Source organism: Pyrgilauda ruficollis, unplaced genomic scaffold, assembly GCF_017590135.1.
Source record: "Pyrgilauda ruficollis isolate IOZ18807 unplaced genomic scaffold, ASM1759013v1 scaffold39, whole genome shotgun sequence".
NCBI classification, from domain to species: Eukaryota; Metazoa; Chordata; class Aves; order Passeriformes; family Passeridae; genus Pyrgilauda; species Pyrgilauda ruficollis.
Genome location: NW_024525378.1, coordinates 6191356 through 6211670, shown reverse-complemented (window position 1 = coordinate 6211670; position 20315 = coordinate 6191356). Strand labels below are relative to the sequence as shown.

General features: G+C 41.5%; 1 protein-coding gene across 1 annotated transcript in view; it reads left to right on the top strand.

Moving 5' to 3' along the window:
- VPS13D (vacuolar protein sorting 13 homolog D) overlaps positions 1 to 20315 on the top strand; it is a 98384-nt gene that overhangs the window by 60206 nt on the left and 17863 nt on the right. Inside the window, exons 65-66 of the mRNA XM_041476562.1 lie at positions 13911 to 14043; positions 16254 to 16449. Of these exons, the coding sequence (XP_041332496.1) occupies positions 13911 to 14043; positions 16254 to 16449 (329 nt within the window). The remainder of the gene's footprint in view (positions 1 to 13910; positions 14044 to 16253; positions 16450 to 20315) is intronic.

Below are 20315 nucleotides of genomic sequence, written 5' to 3'. Positions count from 1 at the left end.
AAGATGTGAAATGCAGAGTCTGTATAATTACAGAGAGGTCAAGACTAGCATTATCAAACCTAGTCCATCACCAAGTGCAGAGCTGGATCTGACCCAGAGACCTGAGCCATGAGGAAAGATGACATGCACATTCTCTGTCATAATTATCTTGTTTGCAGCATTAACCTATTTTGCACAATTTCAAGAAACTCAAACAAAATACTATGTTGATATTCCTGCCTTAACCTCCTAGTAGGTGGTGCTGTAATTCTCAGCACTGCAAATACAAGCAGTCTGGTAGAAGACTTGCTGAGCTGGAAGGCAGCTGTATCTGTCTGCAAATGAGTACTTCTGTCCATGCTTTGTCCTCATGGTGTAGTCTCTGGTGACCCATCCACTCCACCCAATCGAGTATGTTTCTTTAGAGTTTCCTTTCTATAAAGTGGTGTTTCCTCATTGCAGTCACATCTGCGGCAACAGTCCCATAAATCTTCCTTTAAAAGGCACGAGCCTTCCTCTGTTTCCCACAAGGGCAAGGTCATTCTTTGAACTTTGGAGTCATTTGTAACCAAGGGGTTTGTGAAGGAAGATTTTCAAAGGCAGAAGGGCAGTTGGATGCTGAACTCCTTTCAAAATTCAACAGGAGCTGAGTGCCTGCTTCCCATTTATACCTTTGAAAATCACCCCATGTACTATTTATTTGTATTCCCAGGTATTTTTTCTTTCTCCTTGATATATCAGAAAAGTCTCTGTGATGCCAGTCTCACACAGTTCCCTTTTCAAAGCTTTTTATATGGTTTATGTATTTGTCCTTTTGGAACAAGGAGGGAAGTCCATAATTTAAGAAGGCTTAGTAGTACATTGTGAAGCTCCTTGATTAATCCTCTTTCCAAAGGTTGAATCTTAATTCTGCTGCATAGAAGACAATGGTAAAAAAGGCTTAAATAGTCAGGTTGAATTCTTCCTTATGTGTTGCACTGCTTTCAGGCATTTAAATCTGCTTGAAAACTAAGACAGGAATGTCCATAGGATAAAAAAATTGGCATTTCAAGTTCAGTTTGGGACATGTTATGTTCATGGTACAACACAGAAATTTGTCTTTTACTTTCTGTTCTACCTTCTTTGTGCCTTATGAGTGTGTCTAGGATATGTAAAGTACTGCTAAAGAAAATTATGTGGAGAGAAAAAACAATTTTATTTAGTCAAGAGAAACAAAACTGAAACAATAGGTCATTTTCATCTTGCTGTTGGTGCTCCAGGAAGGTATTTTTAGGTATATTTTCACTGCATAAATTTTCACCTGATTCAGCTGTGCCACAGAGAGCTCTTGAATTTGCAGCTAATTCTGTGGATCTGGTAACTAAAGCAGCCAAAACTAGAGGAGCCTGTGTCCTGCTCAGGCACTGAGGGCTGGGAAAAATCTCCATTTTGGTTTTTTGACTACCTGACTTATGAAGTGTCCAAAATAAAAATCTATCCTAGATTTTAAGATGAGTTAGCTATTAATGTGTGAGTAGATAGATAAACAAAGAGTAATACTATAATCATGGCTTTTAAAGTAACACTGCTCAACTGAATCGAGAAGTAAGCTATTGGAGTTGTATCTGGTTTTGTCATTTTATTGCTTTTCTATTTTATAGTTGTGCTGATTATCCCTGTAATGGCTTTTCCATGCATTTCAGAGCATGCAGTGGGTAATGCCTTCTTTCAAGTGGAGAGCTGCAGTGTATTTAAATTGGCACAAAACCTTAGGTTAAATAAAGTTCACTACAGACAGTTTTGTAGTTTTTATCCCTTGGAGATTCCAAGTTCTGTATTTTAAAAAGTTCTTTGATCCTAAATATAGACACCAGAGGGAATTACATTCCCTCTGAATGGAGCCTTCTATAGTTGCCATATGCGTAGAAATGTCTCACATTCTTGGCATCCACACTTTTTTATTTCCCCCGTTAGGCATGATAGAACTAAATCCTAAATTTCCCCTGCTTCAGATGTGATTCAATTAGAAATGAATACTGAACACTGAATTAGCAGCTGAACAAAACTGTTCTGTAGCTTGTGTTCTCCAAATGGAAAACTGTGGTTGTATCTATTACTGGCAAATAGGTGTTATGCTGACATAGTGAAATTCCTGGTGGTAAAGGATTGAAAAGATTCACAACTTGTCAATACTATATTTAATATGTCTGATTTCTTTCTGCCTCTGCCATAAATTTTCTTATCTTTTAGGAATTATGAGCAACTCGTAGTATACTGTTATGACTCTTAGGTCATAGGATATAGGATGGAAATAATTGGTGTGTACCTCCCTTCCTCTTGAGAAAAAGAATTTAATGAACTTCATGAAAGATCTTAATTTTCATATTGAACTTTGAAGTTTCCATTTTAGTTAGGCTTCCTAAGGAAAGGTAAGCCATCAGTCACAGCTGCATTTCCCTGTTAGGTTTTTGGGAAGCATGCAGGGTTCTGGGAGACAGGCTTCCTTCCAGAAGCAGGCACCTGAGATGCCAAAACTTCCCTAAACTGGAGTTGCAGCAAATTCATTTGGGTATCTGTTTTTCTTTTATGGCTGATGAACCTTTCTGCCCTGGACTTTTGTTCCATCTATTTGTTTCAGGTGAGTTCAGACTGATGGCAGAGGTGCTTAGGTGCTTAACAGAGATAGGAAAAGAGGTGAGGTGTTAGAACCAGGTAAGAAAACTTTAGTAAGGATGCTCCAGGTGAGTGTTTGGCCTGGAGGCATTTGTAGAACTGGAGCATGAAAGCAACACAAAGGAAAATGGAAGTTTTAACCCTCCTTGTAAGATAAATTAAAGCAGAATCTCAAGTGGTTGGCAGTGACAGGAAGATAAAGATAACTGAATGGAAAATAAAGAGGAAGTAATAAAGGGATTATTTAAAAACAAATCTTGAACAAGTGTTTGACTTGCATGTATGTTAACTTCAACAAAGTTAGCAGTAAATACAATGAGAAGTGGCTGTAGCAGAGCACAGAAAGAAGGTACAGTTTGAGCAGGCTCTACCCAAAACCAGACAGGTTTCTAAAACAATCAAAGGTGATGATTCCCTTTTGTTTAAAGTTTCTTAGTTCACTTAACCAGTCACTCCTCTTTGATACCATTCAGAAGTAAGAACAACTACCATTCTCCCATCTTGGGACTAACTGCAGTTAAGCTCTAGCAACATCAAAATGCCAAGGAAGTAACTGAAAATAAAATGATGTCTTGGTGTCAGGGAACTTCTAACAAAAGCCTTTGTATATGAAGCCTGAGAAAGAAATACATGGTGGTGTTTTCCTCAGAAGAGTCTTAAACAGAATGATCAAGTGATGCTGTAGAAAGGTCATGGTGGTGTTTGGGTTCTGAGTTTGCTGAGTGTCCTACTGCTCTATATTTTCATGGTGTGTGTTTAATTCCTAGTTGTTTTCCTTAACTCCTAAGGGCAGAATGTGTGTGGTTAGTGTCAGTCTCACTGGATAAAGGTGAGGAAGGACAGAACACTTGTCATCTTCCTGGGCAGCCTTACAGATTATAATTGGTGTTTTCCTTCAGGACAACTGGCAGTCATCCCTTACAAAGGGTAGTTGAGGTATTGAAATAATGGGATTTACCATAATTTTTTCTATTCCAGCTGTGATTTACACAATTTGGGTCAAATGTAGCCTTTTTTTTTTTTTTGCGTTTTCTTCTGTGTAATCTTTATCTTTCCCAGTGTAGCATAGAGGTTCCTGTAGCCTGTCCAGGTGGCAGGAGATCATCTTCAGTTTAACTTGCATTTCATCCACAGATTTGCAGGTTCACATGAGCAGTGAGAATCTGTATCAAAATGTGTAGATTATGAGGTGGAAAGCAATTGAAATTCCCAGGCAGAAATGCTGAGTACATGAGGGATATTACAGATGAGGCCATTTCCCCATTTCCTGCCAGTTTGAAAAGACAGCAAGTTTTATGACCAATTAGTGGCAATCAAAAGCCATAGAAAGTGTCAGTTTTAATGTGCAGAACATCTGGTATCTGTAACTAGTATCTTTGAAAGAGGTTTTGGGATAAAGGATCATCTTTGAGAAGTTTGAAGTATTTCTTCCTGGTTTTCATTTGTACTATGGGATAAAACGTGTGTGGCCAGCATCTAGGTTAAAAGTTTTCTTCTCAATTTGGTTTAAATTCAGCCTTTCTTTTACAAAGTTTCTTGCACCAAGTGAACACACTTTAATCCAGTGTATTTTTATGTGGAGAAACGGTTATGGGTAGATTGAACAGAGATGGTGATATATTCTGTGGGAAGAACTGGTTTAATATGGACTTAATGTCCTAAATGCACCCCATTGAAAAGCAAACTACACATTGGTGGCAGCTTTGGATGAGCCTTACCCAGGAGAAATTGCTCAACTGAGCATGAGAGTCCTGTAACAATGCAGCAACTGCATACATGGAGATGCACAGCTGGATAGAGGAATGTACAGGTGACCACTTGACAATTGAAAAAATGAGAGATTAGAGAGCTTTAGGTTTTACACCAGCTCTAGAGCTTCATTTCAAAGGGGTTTACCAGCTGATTTTCCTGTAAAATAAAATGCACTGTTCCTGTTTTGCTGACTCATTGGAGAATTCAAGCGAGCAAAGGAGAATTTAAAATGAGATATGCAAAGAGTTGCCAAGTCATAAACTGTGACAGTGGAAATAAGCATTTATCATAGATGAAACGAAATTTAGTTTTAACCTGCAGTTTTTGAGTGGTTACACATCAGGCAGACTGGCACATCTATCCCATATATCACCATTAGCATCTGAAGGAGAAAAAATGGGGTGTGGGTTTGAAATTCATCATTTCAGTCTTGATAAATGGCTGAGTGCACCTCCCCACTGCGTATTTAAAGTTGTAGAGTTGAGTAGAATATTAAATAGTACAGACTTAAACTTGAAGTTCCTTAGCTGTGTATCTGTGAGGAGTGAACATAGTGTTTCTGTGTCCAGGGGAGAAGGCCAAGCTGTACCAGGAGACCCAAACAGCTCAGAGTTATTCACTGTTTACACATTTACACACACACACAATGATGGCAGATCCCATTGATGTGCTTGCATGGACTTTCCTTCAAAACATCTAGTAGAACATGGAAAGCCTGTTAGTTTTTAAACAAGGAGGTCCTTTCAGATCCCAAGTGTGGTCACAGGTGGTCATGGCAGAAAAAGAAATTGTCTGGAAAGAGCATAAGTGCTGCAGTTAGTGCAGATGGAAATGCTTTTGGAAATCAAAATCAAGAGAGCTGGTAAAGATGATGTTAAAACCGAACCTAACGTGGTCTCTCTTTGTTGTTACCTATTAACTCAAGGTACTCAGTCTCTTGAGGCTTTTTCTCTGATTTTCAGTATATTGAGGGGTTTAAGGAAGGGGGTGAAGGAAGGCGAATAATTCCATTCCCAAAAAATAAACAAACATGAAGACCTTCAGGTTTGGTAAGAGTTAAGGCCGGGGGGAGGGGAATTATCTGTTAAGAGTATTAGTTGTTTAATAAAGCACAGTTGTCCTCCAGATGAACCCGCCAGTGACTCCGCAATTGGGGTCATTCCAAGTTCATGCTGTGGACTTTTGACTGCCTTCTGTGTCTGTGAAAACAGCCGGCGGTTCCTGCAGGGATCACTCATTCAGCCCTGTAACACAAAACTCTTGCCAGCGGGCACCTGCTGGGGCGGCTTCCCAGGCGGTCCCGGAGGGAAGCGGCCCCAGCTCCGGGGCACGGCGGGCTGGGAGCAGCGGCGCTCCCCGGGGACACCCGGCTAATCACAGCCGGCCCACCGGGGGTTCCCGCGGCCGCCAGCAGCCCTTGTCAGGATGCATTAGCGAGCTCAGTTAACGATGGGATGTGAGCTAATTAAAGCTCCTTTACTTTGGGCATATGACATAAATAGGGGTGGGGAATGCTGCAGGGAATCTCAAGGAACGTGTTTGTTCAGTAGGAAAGGCCGTCGGCTCCTCATGGTTGTCAGTAATTTGGAGAGGGTCAAAGTTTATGTTGCTCTGAAAATGAGAAGCTGATTATCGCTTTTTGCTGATTTAGTATTTTCTAAATTGAGAGTGTGTTGGTGCTGTAGAGTGCCAGGGCTCGTTTCTCTCTGCACAGCTTGGCCGGGTTAGAAATGCCTTGGAGGCTCAGCCTGAACTGTCCTTTCTGGTTAGGACTGGATCGAAGAGTTGACTTGGTCTGTCTTGGTGTGTAAAGGAAAGTGTAGAAGTCTAGAGCATATAAATATAACTGAAGTCACAATCTTCCCTGCTAAAATGCCCCAAGTAATTCTTAAGAGACTGACCAAAGACATGGCAAAAGTACTTTGGGGAACAGCTTCAGATCAGTGGACCTTTGAAACCTAACAAACAAACACCTGTTATGTTTTTAAATAAAGACATTTTACTTTTTAGTCCCAGTATAACACACCATTGACCACAGTGATAGGAAGGGAGGAAGCTGTGTTTGTTGTCTGTGCCTACTGATGGCCAGTTTGTAAAATTAAATATATACTGCTTCTGCTCTATAACAATGTGTGTACTGATGAGCAAAGAAGCTGCTGTAAAAGTTATTTTTATGGTAAGTCACAGAAATATATTACATATAAATCCTGAGACATTGCAGTAAAAGCAGGGAAATTTAGGCTGCAGGATTTACTGGACAACTTTATCTGTCCCACAGCACCCAGTCCTTGTATATATCTAAGAATCTGGCAGGGATTTTTGATTTTTGCACTTTCCAAAGAATAGCAGCAAGATTAGAGGATGATCTTTTTTAACCACAAATCCTAACAGCATATATATATATATGTGTGTGTGTGTGTGTGTGTGTGTCTTCTAGGCTCGGAACATGTACATTGTAAGGATTTTTTGCCTCCATAGGCAAATGCTTGATTTGTAACTGTTGTAATTTATCAGATATCAGCATAAAACCAGACATCAGCATAAAAATTGGCTTCCTCTAAAATACCTTTAACTGGTTGTAGAGTTGTAGGAATAAAGGTGATTTTTAATGATGTTGCTACTATGCAAGCGACTACGAAGGATTGAACTCCTTTCTAAATGAGTTCTGCAAAGCAAAGATGAGAACCAAATAAACCCTTTGATTTCTGATTTAAACAGTTCATTGTGAGGTTTGCACAGAAATTTTAAGTGATCTATAGTTAATTTCATCACTTTCTCCCTTAACATTCCATCTTGGAATGTTCTGCTTTGCTCAGTTAGTAATATTTGTAGATGTACCATTCTCTGATGCTAGAATTACAATGGAATGTTTGGACTCAGGTCATAATTGTGTATTTATCCTTTTGGGATGTCCTTAGAGAACCAGGCAGTGCCAAGAGCTTAAAAAGACTTTAAAAGATTACTTAAAACTTATTTCCATGCTGTGTGCTTCATGCATCTGGCTTAGAGGGAACAAGCAGTCCAAAGTCGAGTTTTCATTTGCTTTGAATTCTTTTCGTGCCCCATAAGCCTTAATTGTTTGGCACCAGCTTTGGTTCACAAACACTGTATATGGGTGGTTTTGTTTTTCCTCTATTGCTTGAAACAGCAAGGGATATGTAGTCAGTGGTAAAAGGTTTTTGTGGTAAAACTTCCTTAATTATTGTGCATTTAAAAAGAAAAACAAAAGACCAAGTAACCCCAAATATGAATAAATCAGTTTCTTGTACGGATAGTATTTCATCTGCTTTTGCAGATCTTGGTGAATAGTTAGTATTGATTGTTGACACTGTGTAAATGTAAAACAAGAAATGATGAATCATTGATTTGAGTCTGCAGAGGAGGAGGCTGAGCCCAGCATGCCCCAGGCTTGCAGAAGTGCAATAACATCTTCAGTGATTGTGAAGGGCTGAGAGTGGTGTGCATGCTCACCCAAAGGCAGTGTGCATAGTAGCATAATGTCCAGGGATTTGGAGGAAAATGTCCTATTTCACCCTCCTCAGGAGGATGAGTTTGTTACTGAAGTGCAGTGGGGATTTTCTGCTTGCCATATGTTACCAGTCAGTAGCTTCATATCATACATGAACCGGTGTGGGATGAAAACCAGGGATCCAAGTGTCTTTAGAGTGTAGGTCTGGAAGAAAAGATCAGTGTCCCTCTGTAGAAGGAAAGTGCAGGAAGAACCATCTGCTCTGGGGACAAAAAGGGTGAGAGGAGTCAGAGGGTGTCTTGTGAATGAAGGTGGACAAATGCTCAGGAGGAGGGGTTCTCCTTCTGTCCAGGAAAAATGGATCAGGCAAGGCATTAAACAGTACATATTGATGATAAGTTGAAATATTTTAAGTACGTTAAATGGCAGAGCTTTTAATGAATAGTCTGGAAGGCTCCTATTCTCCTGTTTGGAGAGGCCAAGCTGACATACCCACTTCTATGTGTGCCTTGTGCAGACTGGCTTCATCCAGAAACATCAGGAGCCTTTTGGTCTGGAAGCAGGTAACTTCCCTTGGCTAAACTAATGTATTATGTTGCAGTTCTGTTTCAAGGCAGAGGTTGTCTGAAATGGGAAGAATGCAGAGATAAATGACCAAGTGACTAATTTTATTTTTTCTTTCATCAGCAAGTAGACAAGGAACTCATGAAAATTAGGGTAGAGAAGAGGGAGCTGGTTTTTACGAGTCCCTTGATTAGTTTCATGTTTGTTCCACAGACTGTTGTATTTAGTTACGTTGGCATTTACATGGTCTTGAGTAGGCTTTGAAGTTACCAGGTCACACCTTATTAACAAAAGCTGAGGAAGACAAGGGTGGGTCGCACTTTTGGTGTCACCTTCGTTTATCTGGAGCCTATTTGCTATGTGATTGGGTTAACAGCTCAGTGAGGCACCATCTCTGCTCTTTCATAAGTTTTAAAACTCAATCTCAGCAGCTGATATTGCACTCCCCAAAGGAGGCATCTAAAAGCAAGACACATAGGGGACAAAGGTAAGTCTGCTTCTGTGCTTCAGCTTGTTCAAATCTCCCTTCAGAGTTTAAGCTGGACTTAAACTCCTTAAATTTCTAATGCTTGCTTAGGTTTCTGATCATGAGGTAATGGCTGAGGAGCTTGTTCTCAATACAGTGATTGTAACCTAGATAGACTGGGCAGGAGGTGTTGTGCAGGTGTTTCGTTAGTCGTGGGTTTTTAATGTTAGAAATCCTTAATTTCCTTATTGTATAGGTAGATACAATCCTATTAACTGCAACAGACTTCAAAAACCTTTTCAGGGTAAGTATTTCTGTACTGCACAGAAAAGTTAAAAAGAAATGTCAAATTGTGGTAGTTCACTCAGGTGTTATTACCTGTGGTGAGTGATAAGGATGGATGTAGGTGTGATTCAGATCAGGAGTCAGGGTAACTCTGACACCACAGCCTGAACCTTTATTCAAATACGAGTCTAAACCTCACACAGAAAGAGTGAGCTGCCCCATTGCCTGCAGCCCTTCCTAATCCCTGTGGAACATCCCCTTGTTTTACCTTCCCTGGCATTTCACCTCTAAGTGGCAAACTCTGCACTGCAGAGCAGGAAAGGGCTGGTCCCAGCTGGAGGTCACTCAGGAGGGACCCACTCACTGCTCACTGAGGAAACCCCTTGGTTTGCAAATGGTGCAGATGGTGACAAAGGTTTGGCTGCAGTCTATGTTACATGAGGCCAGGAAACAAACAGTCCCAGGGGAGGGGGGAGAAGGAGCCACTTCAAAAAGTAATTCAGCATGAAGTTCATGTTTTGTAACTAACGTGTGCTGAGTTCAGAGTTTGTCACCTGAATCAGGGCAGAATGGAAACCTTTCATGGTACTTTTGGTACATTAAAATCCTTAAATTGTTTTGTTTACATCTATAATTTAGTGCTATTTTCTAAATAACACAAACAAAAATGTCCCTGTTTAACTTTGGGTTTACAGCTAATGGAGTTTGACTTTTAAACTATGTGCGTGGGATTTTTTTCTTTTTCCTCTTTACTAAGAGAAATCATCATTACATTAAAATTCTGTCTACATACAAACAGGATTGCTACTGACAATTAGGTGTCAGATTCGGTGTCATGGAGGAAGGGATATTTGAGGAAAGACTGGATTGTATTTGGAGTATTGGAGCTGGATAGTGTGGTGCAGGTAGGGGGAAAGTTGTAAAGAGAGTTTACCAATTCTCATCAATAAGTTGGTTTATTCCTTCTGGCTGATTGTCCAGTCATGCACTACTGTAACTTGCAAAACATGTTCTTGAAAAAGCATTTTCAGGTCTTGAGAGATTCTGTAATGAGGTTTGAATTTTGAAGACCTGTTGAGCCTTTCAATCTTTACAGCAACTACTCTAATCCACATAAGCAAAGTATTTTTACAGAAAAAACTCTAACCTTAAACGTGGTTCATAGATGGCTTCAGGTCAGTTTGTATTTCTAGGCTAATTTTTTTTTTAAATAACATCTACATTAAGTTCATAACAAGGTCAGAAGTAACTCAGTCCACGCTCACTGTTTAGTCTCCATATGATCAAGTCACAGGAAAGGTCATGGGATTTCATTTTCATCCCTGTTGTTAAAATCTATTTGTTTAGATAATTGGAGCCACTGGACTGGTTTGTCTTTAAGCTGAAAAGGAGTGTTTCAAACCAGGACATTGTGTCGTTACTGAAAAAGAAACACAGCCTTAGAAGAAATAGCAGAGAAAGGAGGGGAACTTCATTGTGGCACTGGGCCCATAAATGAACTGTTTGTCTGGTTCTTTTTCAATATTCAGTGTATCAGGGTTTCACAGCAGGTCTCAGTTGTCCTCTGGTGCACACCTGAGCCACGGAGGGGTTTTACTGTGGCTGCTGTGGGTGCAGAGGAGATGGTCCATGAGACAGAGGCTGCTCCTTACAGTGAATTCCTTGTCCTGGAAGAGCTGTTGTCATGCAGGACACTGGGGACCTCAGCACCCTGAGTGACTTTGACATTCCTGTGGCACCTGCGCCATTCCCCAGCCCCAGTCGAAGACACAACAAAGCTTTAAATGATCTTTCCTTCCACAGGAGCTGAGAGGATGAAGTTTGTTAATTTCATTAAAGGAGATACAAATGCTGATAGTAGTTGATAGTGGTACAGGAGGTGTCCAACTACACATAATCAAAAACCATATAGTTTTTGGAGACTATTCCAGGAAAATTCCTTCTAGGAGATCTTTTTTCTAATAATATCCTGAATACAAGGCAAGGTTTTAGGTTTTTTGTCTGCTTTTCTTGCTTCTCTCCTTCTACCAAGCTTCTGGTTTCTATCTGATTACATTAGACTAAAGGTCAACAGATCACAATAGATCATTTTTATTTGGTGCTTTTCATTGACTTGCACACAGCAATGGTCAGAGTTCTCAGAACAAATCCTGTTTGGACATAATGTTCCCTTTCATCCATAAGCATGTCTCCAGTCCTCCCCCACACTTTTCAAGGTAAGTGTAAGGACTCAAAATGCTCCACACACACACACTTAGGGTTCCCCCTGAGCTTTTGGTTTGGTACCTGTGGACACTTGCTGGAGGTTAGGATTTTTTTTCTTTTTTTTTTTTTTTTCCCTCATGGAATTTTCTCCCATTTGTTGCTTAAGAGATGATAATGACAGTTCTTAAGAGAGACAGAAGTTGTGCTGGGATGAGGAGGAGGGAGAAGGGTGCAGTTGGCTGCCCTCTGAGCTGAGGGGGCTTTCTCTTGGGAAGGGCAGAGCTACTGTGAGATTTTGGCTGGGGAATAAGGTGCTGGGCTCAGCTCCTCACTCACTCTCCCTCTGGAACAGAGGGGAGATGGCCAGGCTGCAGTTGCTGAGGGGAGAACTCACCATCAGCACAGAGTTCTGTCTTTTACTGCTTCTCCTACCATGAGTGAGGCTTTGCTTGTGAGAGTGGCCATGGAACCGGAACCTCATCAACACCCGGGCTCACGAGAAAGGGCCCGCACCATCTGCCCAGGTGCCTCAGGGGAAAAACTTGGGACCCCAAGCTCTCTGAGGGAGTTCTCCCCGCTGTTTGTGGGTGTCTGCCTGCTGCTGCCCAGCCGTGCTGTTTTTCTGCTGCTGCTTTGGGTTTCTCTCTACACTTTCACTCCACATCCCCTGTCCGCTGATCTCTGCAGTGTCTGCTGTGGAATTTTGTCACACCTGCCCCTGTGAGGCTTTGCTCGTGAGAGTGGCCATGGAACTGGAACCTCATCAACACCCGAGCTCACTAGAAAGGGCCCGCACCATCTGCCCAGGTGCCTCAGGGGAAAAACTTGGGACCCCAAGCTCTCTGAGGGAGTTCTCCCCGCTGTTTGTGGGTGTCTGCCTGCTGCTGCCCAGCCGTGCTGTTTTTCTGCTGCTGCTTTGGGTTTCTCTCTACACTTTCACTCCACATCCCCTGTCCGCTGATCTCTGCAGTGCTGCTACGCTGTGTTTGCCACACCTGCCCCTGCTGCTCCGAGGCTCCTGCTGCAGTCCGTCTTGCCGTGCAGGGCCGCTCGTCCCGGCTAGATGGGACAGGGAAGGTGGCAAATCCCCTTTGAGCTCCATTGAATCCCAGCTACCAGTGACGGCGCGGCATAAGCAAAGAGCAGCACCACGGGTCCTGGGGTAACTTTATCCATGGTAAAACTTCCCCTCTTCAGCATCCCAGGACCACGAATGGGGGCAGACAATGACTTATATACGGGGGCAGGTCCCAAGGGAGGATAGAATCTTTAGCAAATCAGGAGAACTGGGAGTGAAAAAGATGGCAGGGAATGCAATGTATAAACCAATAAAGAATTTCAAGGCAGGAGAACATTTTCAGTGAGCTTAAAAGGTTTGGAGAAATACAATACTGAGAGGGAAATTTCTCGAAAGAAGGCTGGTTGGGGAAGATACTGACATTTAGTGAAGGGAGAAGTAAAAAGATTCTGGGAGAAGGGCAGGAACAAAAGGAACAGCATAAGGAAACCACAAAATTACAAATCAAACAGTAAACATACTAATAAAACAAAAAAAAACACACTACAACAATGCAGCAGGGCACCGGGCCCAGCTGCCCCCCGTGCTGGCAGCGGGAGCCCCTTTGTCTCTGCCCGGCCCACCCGCCACAGCCGCGTGAGGGAGACGGCGGAGCCGCCACAGCGCCCCCTGCAGGCGCGGGGGAATCATCGCAGCCGCCCTGCCCGCCGGGAGCCAGCAGCGCCCCTGCTGGCTGTGAGCGGAACTGCACCAAGGGAGCGGCGCCTGCGCCCGCGGAGCCTGGGCTGGGTCTGTGCTGCTGCTGCTGCATCGCTGCTGCTTGTTTGTCTTGCTATGCATAGATATACTAGTAAAATACCATATCTTTTCCTGAAAGTTCAGTTATTTCAGAGTTACAATAATTTGGAGGGAAGGGAGTCTCATTCTCCAGTCTAAGGGAGATTCCTGCCTTCCTTGGCAGACACCTGTCCTTTAAACCAGGATAACGCTTCCCAGCACAGCTGAGAATCCTGTCAGGGATCTCCCCACGTTGTGCCGTGAGTGTGGCCTGGCTCCCACTCCTTCTACACCACAGCCACTTCTATCCTGAGTTACCGAAAAGAATTTAATTAGCCCTTTAAAATGTTGTTGTTTCATGACAGGCATATTTACCTTGAAGCTTTGCACGTGTCTTTGCAGAGGAAAAGCTTTATATCTAAATAACTTTCCTTTTAGGTTTTGAGAGGTTGCAGTTGGGTCATGGGCATTGCTTTTGATACACATCTTTCACAGAATTGGTTTGTTTTGGCTTGGCCACAGTAGATGGGGCACCTCCTTGTCACCTCAGGATTCCAGTTGTATCTGTTGATGTAATTCTGAGCTTTCTCCATGGCAAAAGGTTTGGACAGATTCTGTTATGTATCAAAATGAGTTGTATAATTGTGCATTTCACAAGTAGGATCTAGGAATATTTTGCAGCGAATCTACTTGGGAGAAACAGCTTGAATTCTTCCAGTAACAGAAAGGGTCTTCTCTTGCAGTTTGCTGGGACTTTGTCGGATGGTTTGGGAAAGATCATGGACAACAGACATCAGACAGAGCGGGAGTACATCCGATACCATGCTGCTACCAGTGGAGAGCACCTTGTAGCTGGAATCCATGGACTTGCACATGGTAACCCTTAGCTGTAATATGAACTCATTTCTCTCTTGAGAGGGATGATCAGATTGCAAAGAACAGTGGGTGTTACTGCTGCATGCTTGAATTTCAGTGCTGGCAGGTCAGGGTGGGGGCATTGCTTGGTCTTCAAGTTAATAGAAACTACATTTAATAATCAGCGGTTTTCACATGCAACTGCAAGTAAAAGCTTTTTTTTGCAAATTAAAATTAAAATTACAAAGAAAGTTGGTGCAAAATATCAATTTCTTTGTAGAGGCATGAAATACCCACAGAAACACTTTTTTTGAGGGCCAGACATTTTAAAAAAATTAGTATGGCTGGGTTATAGCTTTCTTATATTTACTTTTAGTTCCAGAAACCTGAGTTTCCTTGGAATCAGTACATCAGTTTAAAGTTACATTTCACCAGTTGGGTTATTTTGTGGGTTTTTTCAGTGTACTAAGAACTAGAGACATTTATTTGTGTAAAGGGTAGTGGACTAGTTTTAATTTGGCCAGAACTTCACATCAATTTAGTTCATGATTTATCTGTTGAAGAAGGTTAAATCAATACAAGCCAAGTTTAAATCAAATATTTATATTTTGCATCATCTTGGCTCAGTTATTTAAATGTTAAATGTAACTGTTGCAGCCTGTGCAAAGCTGATTTGGCTTTGACTAAAAGAGGATCTTTCCTATGCTGAGAAAAGTCCTTTTGCTTTGGTCACACAGACACTGTGTAGGTGTGAAATGAATCATGAAAGGTTCCTCTCACACTAGTGTGCTGAACAGTCTGCCAAATTGGTAGAAACACAGGAAATCCAAATTATGTGAATCTCTGCTGAAAAGTCCATTATAAAAACACTTCACTGCATTGTATTATCCAGGAATTGGTGTGACTCTTCTAGTCCTAAGTCTGTGGCATTTTTAAATGCTTCCCATTCAGTTTTTTTTAAAAATAAAGGAACTGCTAATTACTACATTTCAACAGGACAGGATTTAATCATAAACTATAGTTACTCAAGAGGAGAGATTTAAATACTTTGTGCTTCCTGAGTTTGGCAGTTTAGATCTGCCTGGTCTGTACTTGACTTACAGACCTCAGGGGAGCCCTGGGCTGCTGGAAGCTGGGCAGGTGAGTGCTTGAGCCCGGGCACTAGAAACTGATATTTTAATCATGGAGATGTGAAATCTCCAAAGTGTGCTCTCAGATAATGTGAACTGTTCCAAATGGTTTGAAACCTCAGTAGGTGCTTGATTTCTCACAGCAATGAAGTTCTCTGGAAGGGAAATGTGCACAATAATGTCTGTCAGCAGCATCACAGTTAAAGTCACTTAAAATTACTTTAAAGACATTTAAAGTGCCAGTTTAAAATAATTAACTTCATCCAGTGGAGAAATGCACTCTGTTGTTTTCTGTCTCAAATTGTACCAGCTTTTGTGGTGATGGAATTTAGTCACATCCTAAGTAACCACTTAACCTGTGTAATAGATGAGGACTCTTGGTGTAAGTGCAGCTGGAAGTGAACCAGTATTGAAATGCTTTTAAATACACATATTTAATGATTAATTATTTTTTTGTGGGCTAATATGCTTGGTACATATGCATATGTATGCTACATATATAAAGTATAAAGTTATTGGTTAATGCAATTGAGTTTGAAAATTTGTGTATTAAATTAAATGCACAATGAACCATGTAGGCAGAGTGCTGCATTCACATTCTCTGAAAAATCCCTTTGCCCAGCATTTTTCCCCTGGGAAGCTGAGAGGCCTCAGAGAAAAAGGAAAACCATTCTTATCTCATTTGCTTCTCCTCCGTTTTGCTCAGAGATTGTTTGCTCCTCTTTTTTTGGAGATTGTTTGCTCACAGGTGATTGTTTCACTGGATTCTGGTGTGAATTGTTTTGACCCCTTGGCCAATCAAGGCCAAGCCGTGTCAGAACTCTGGAAAGAGTCACAAGTTTCATTATTATCTTTTTAGCATTCAGTAAGTATCCTTTAAGTATCTGTATTCTTTAGTATAGTTAGTATAGTATTCTTTAATATAATACGGGATCATAAAATAATAAGTTAGCCTTCTAAGAACATGGAGTCAGATTCATCATTCCTGCCTTCGTTGGGGCATCCCCCCAAATACAATAGCAGAGAGCCTCAGCTGGATGAGGTTCTGTAAGCTCTAGAGCCAATAATTCTGGACTTCTCTGCTGCTCTTGTCTTTGCCAGGTATTGTTGGAGGACTGACAAGTGTTATAACGTCGACAGTGGAAGGTGTGAAAACGGAAGGAGGGGTCAGTGGTTTCATATCTGGCCTGGGGAAGGGGCTGGTGGGCACGGTCACCAAGCCCGTGGCGGGAGCGCTGGACTTCGCGTCGGAAACCGCGCAGGCACTGAGGGACACCACGACCCTGAGCGGCCCCAGGTCAGCCCCCAGTTGGTATTTCTAATCAAAAATACTCTAAAACTGTGTATTAATGCCTGCTGCAACTCCTGAACTGATTATCTTTCCTCAGGCAAAGCAACAATGAGCAGAGTTAACATGAGCTGTTACCAGCCCATTGCATTCCATTTGCTTTTTGTTTACTAGATGGCATTTGCTGATACTTTAACAAGAGTGAAATTTGCCTGGAAAAGCTGCAACATAAAGTAGGAATTATTAACTTACACCATTAGATGAAGCAAAATTTTTAGAAAGGCTGTATGTAGTAAAATTAAACTTCTACCACTGAATCTTCACAGAGTTGAAATGAAGTTCTCCCTGCTCTACCTCCAGCTTCCATTTTGCTGTAGAAAAACAGTTATTGAAAGGTTTGAAGAGTTCTGTCATCAATATAGTGCCACTATGTTTTAATTTTTATTCAGTGCAAAGTTCTCAGTTGTGAAAGGAGGTGGCTGTGTGCCCTTATGTGCATGTGCCCATACTCCTGTGGCTGTGAGGTGTCAGCACATCAGGACAGATGCTTTGGCTTTTTCCTGTGGTCAGTTACTGTTGTAATGTGGGCTCAGCAACGTAATGATGGTGTTGCTTAAAATAAATAAGTGTTTATTAGCACTGACTGAGTGTGGCAGAGGGAAAGGACCAATTTCTGAAAGGGCTGCTCTGAGAGAAAAGTTTTTGTACTCTTTGTGGTCTCATGTATGTGCATGAGACCTGTGTGCTGAAGTGAAAGAAAGCCATAAGTAGGTTTTGTTGTCAGAAAGCTTGGAGAAAAATGTTTGAAAAATGTTGGGTTTTCTGCTTGTTTTGTCTTCCCATTTGGCTTTTCCATTTTCTGTGTTTTATTATGCCACTCTTGGAATTCTGAAGGGTCTACATCAGGGTTTCAGTAAACAATAAGTCTGATGAAGTGTGAGTGAGGTGCAGGAAGCCTGAAGAATTACCCTAGGTGGGCTTTGTTCTAAAAATTGAAGTTTGTACATGTGTGTCTTACATATTTGGGACTTACTCTGATTTGTAAAACCAAGAGGTCAAGGATTGAAATTTAGTAAGTGTATTTGCATGCACCAAATTCAATGAGAAATCAAAGTTGCATCCCTGAGAAAATTCAGAGTTTCACTTGTGCATGTCTTAATTTTGTGCAGGTTGTCTGATTTATGTGAAGGTGGGGAGAAGCACACCTGTCTATGCTGTTAGCTGGATTTTTGGTTGAGCTGTGTGTCTCTTGTAATTTGTTTCAAGAAACATATATTCTTAAAATTCATGTTTTGACATGGTTCTGTGAGAGACAGCCTGTACACAGTAGGTGTTATCAACAGTTGCAAACTGGACAACAGCTGGGAGAGAGAGGGCAAGAAGATCTCCAGCCAGCCTGATCTTGGGCTTGTGTTTCCTTTGGGAAATATTTCTCTTTGCCTTGTTAACTGTCAGTTAAGAGGTTAAGACAGATGAGCTAAACCATGTTTTTGCTTCCCCTCGATTTTGAAATCCTGTTGTCACAGATGAGTATTGTGAAATGATTTTAGTGTCTGCACACAGTCTGTTAAGTTTCTGACTTATTAACTTACACCATTAGATGAAGCAAAATTTTTAGAAAGGCTGTATGTAGTAAAATTAAACTTCTACCACTGAATCTTCACAGAGTTGAAATGAAGTTCTCCCTGCTCTACCTCCAGCTTCCATTTTGCTGTAGAAAAACAGTTATTGAAAGGTTTGAAGAGTTCTGTCATCAATACAGTGCCACTATGTTTTAATTTTTATTCAGTGCAAAGTTCTCAGTTGTGAAAGGGGATGGCTGTGTGCCCTTATGTGCATGTGCCCATACTCCTGTGGCTGTGAGGTGTCAGCACATCAGGACAGATGCTTTGGCTTTTTCCTGTGGTCAGTTCCTGTTGTAATGTGGGCTCAGCAACGTAATGATGGTGTTGCTTAAAATAAATAAGTGTTTATTAGCACTGACTGAGTGTGGCAGAGGGAAAGGACCAATTTCTGAAAGGGCTGCTCTGAGAGAAGAGTTTTTGTGCTCTTTGTGGCCAAGAAGTCCTCTTGTATGTGCATGAGACCTGTGTGCTGAAGTGAAAGAAAGCCATAAGTAGGTTTTGTTGTCAGAAAGCTTGGAGAAAAATGTTTGAAAAATGTTGGGTTTTCTGCTTGTTTTGTCTTCCCATTTGGCTTTTCCATTTTCTGTGTTTTATTATGCCACTCTTGGAATTCTGAAGGGTCTACATCAGGGTTTCAGTAAACAATAAGTCTGATGAAGTGTGAGTGAGGTGCAGGAAGCCTGAAGAATTACCCTAGGTGGGCTTTGTTCTAAAAATTGAAGTTTGTACATGTGTGTCTTACATATTTGGGACTTACTCTGATTTGTAAAACCAAGAGGTCAAGGATTGAAATTTAGTAAGTGTATTTGCATGCACCAAATTCAATGAGAAATCAAAGTTGCATCCCTGAGAAAATTCAGAGTTTCACTTGTGCATGTCTTAATTTTGTGCAGGTTGTCTGATTTATGTGAAGGTGGGGAGAAGCACACCTGTCTATGCTGTTAGCTGGATTTTTGGTTGAGCTGTGTGTCTCTTGTAATTTGTTTCAAGAAACATATATTCTTAAAATTCATGTTTTGACATGGTTCTGTGAGAGACAGCCTGTACACAGTAGGTGTTATCAACAGTTGCAAACTGGACAACAGCTGGGAGAGAGAGGGCAAGAAGATCTCCAGCCAGCCTGATCTTGGGCTTGTGTTTCCTTTGGGAAATATTTCTCTTTGCCTTGTTAACTGTCAGTTAAGAGGTTAAGACAGATGAGCTAAACCATGTTTTTGCTTCCCCTCGATTTTGAAATCCTGTTGTCACAGATGAGTATTGTGAAATGATTTTAGTGTCTGCACACAGTCTGTTAAGTTTCTGACCCAACAACCTTTTACAAGATGAAAGAAAAATGGGAAAAAAGCCCCAACCTTTCTCAGGTTACTCAGTTACTACAGTTCTCCAGTCTACAAAAGTCTGATGAAAACTTTTTTTAGCTAAATAAATGTACTTGAGAATATTTAGATAGTGTAAGGGGTGTGGGGGGAGGTGGGAAAAAATGCCACCTCCATCTGTAAGCAACCTTGCATCCATGTTTTGTTTGGTGTGTGGGTTTTATGTGCTTGTATAATGAAGGAGCCAAATTGTTCTTTTGGGGGTTTAAAAAGCCCCACAGGACAAAGGGTTTGTCTGTTTTCTGGGCTGCCGTGTCCTGCTGTCCCCCATTGCATTTGTAACTGCTCAAGTATGTGTGGTTTGGAATCAGAGAACTGTTCCCAGCCCGAGCTGCTGGCTGCAGTTGGAGTGTGCTGGGCCAGGTAGGCTCTTCCAGGCTCAGCACACGGCAGCAGCCTTCCCTGATGGATGGGACTGGAAATGCATGGCAGGAGCTGATCTCCAGTGTCGTTTTGAACACCTGAGGACTGAGTTCATGAGTGTGACAAGAGCTGTTTGACCTTACCCTGTGCACGTTCCTGGAGCTGCTGCAAAGCTGACTCAGCCAGTTAATTGCAAGTTGCATTTAAATAGCAGGATACGTAACTGTAAATTATAGGCCCCTTGCAATTCTCTAATTACATGGTTGAATTTTAAAAAAAAACCTCTAAATTTCAGCTGCCTGACTTTAACCATTGGATTAGGTTTGAGTGGGATGAAGAATTTTAATTGAGGCTGTTTGCTTTCCTAAAATACGTAGTCTAATTCCAGCAAATCCACTTCATCAGATTCTTGAATGGAATGAAACAGTCTGCAGCACGTGTTCCTGTGATCAGGCTACATGGACATGAGAATTTTTTGTCTTTAAATGTGTTGATTTGTGTTGGAACTCCT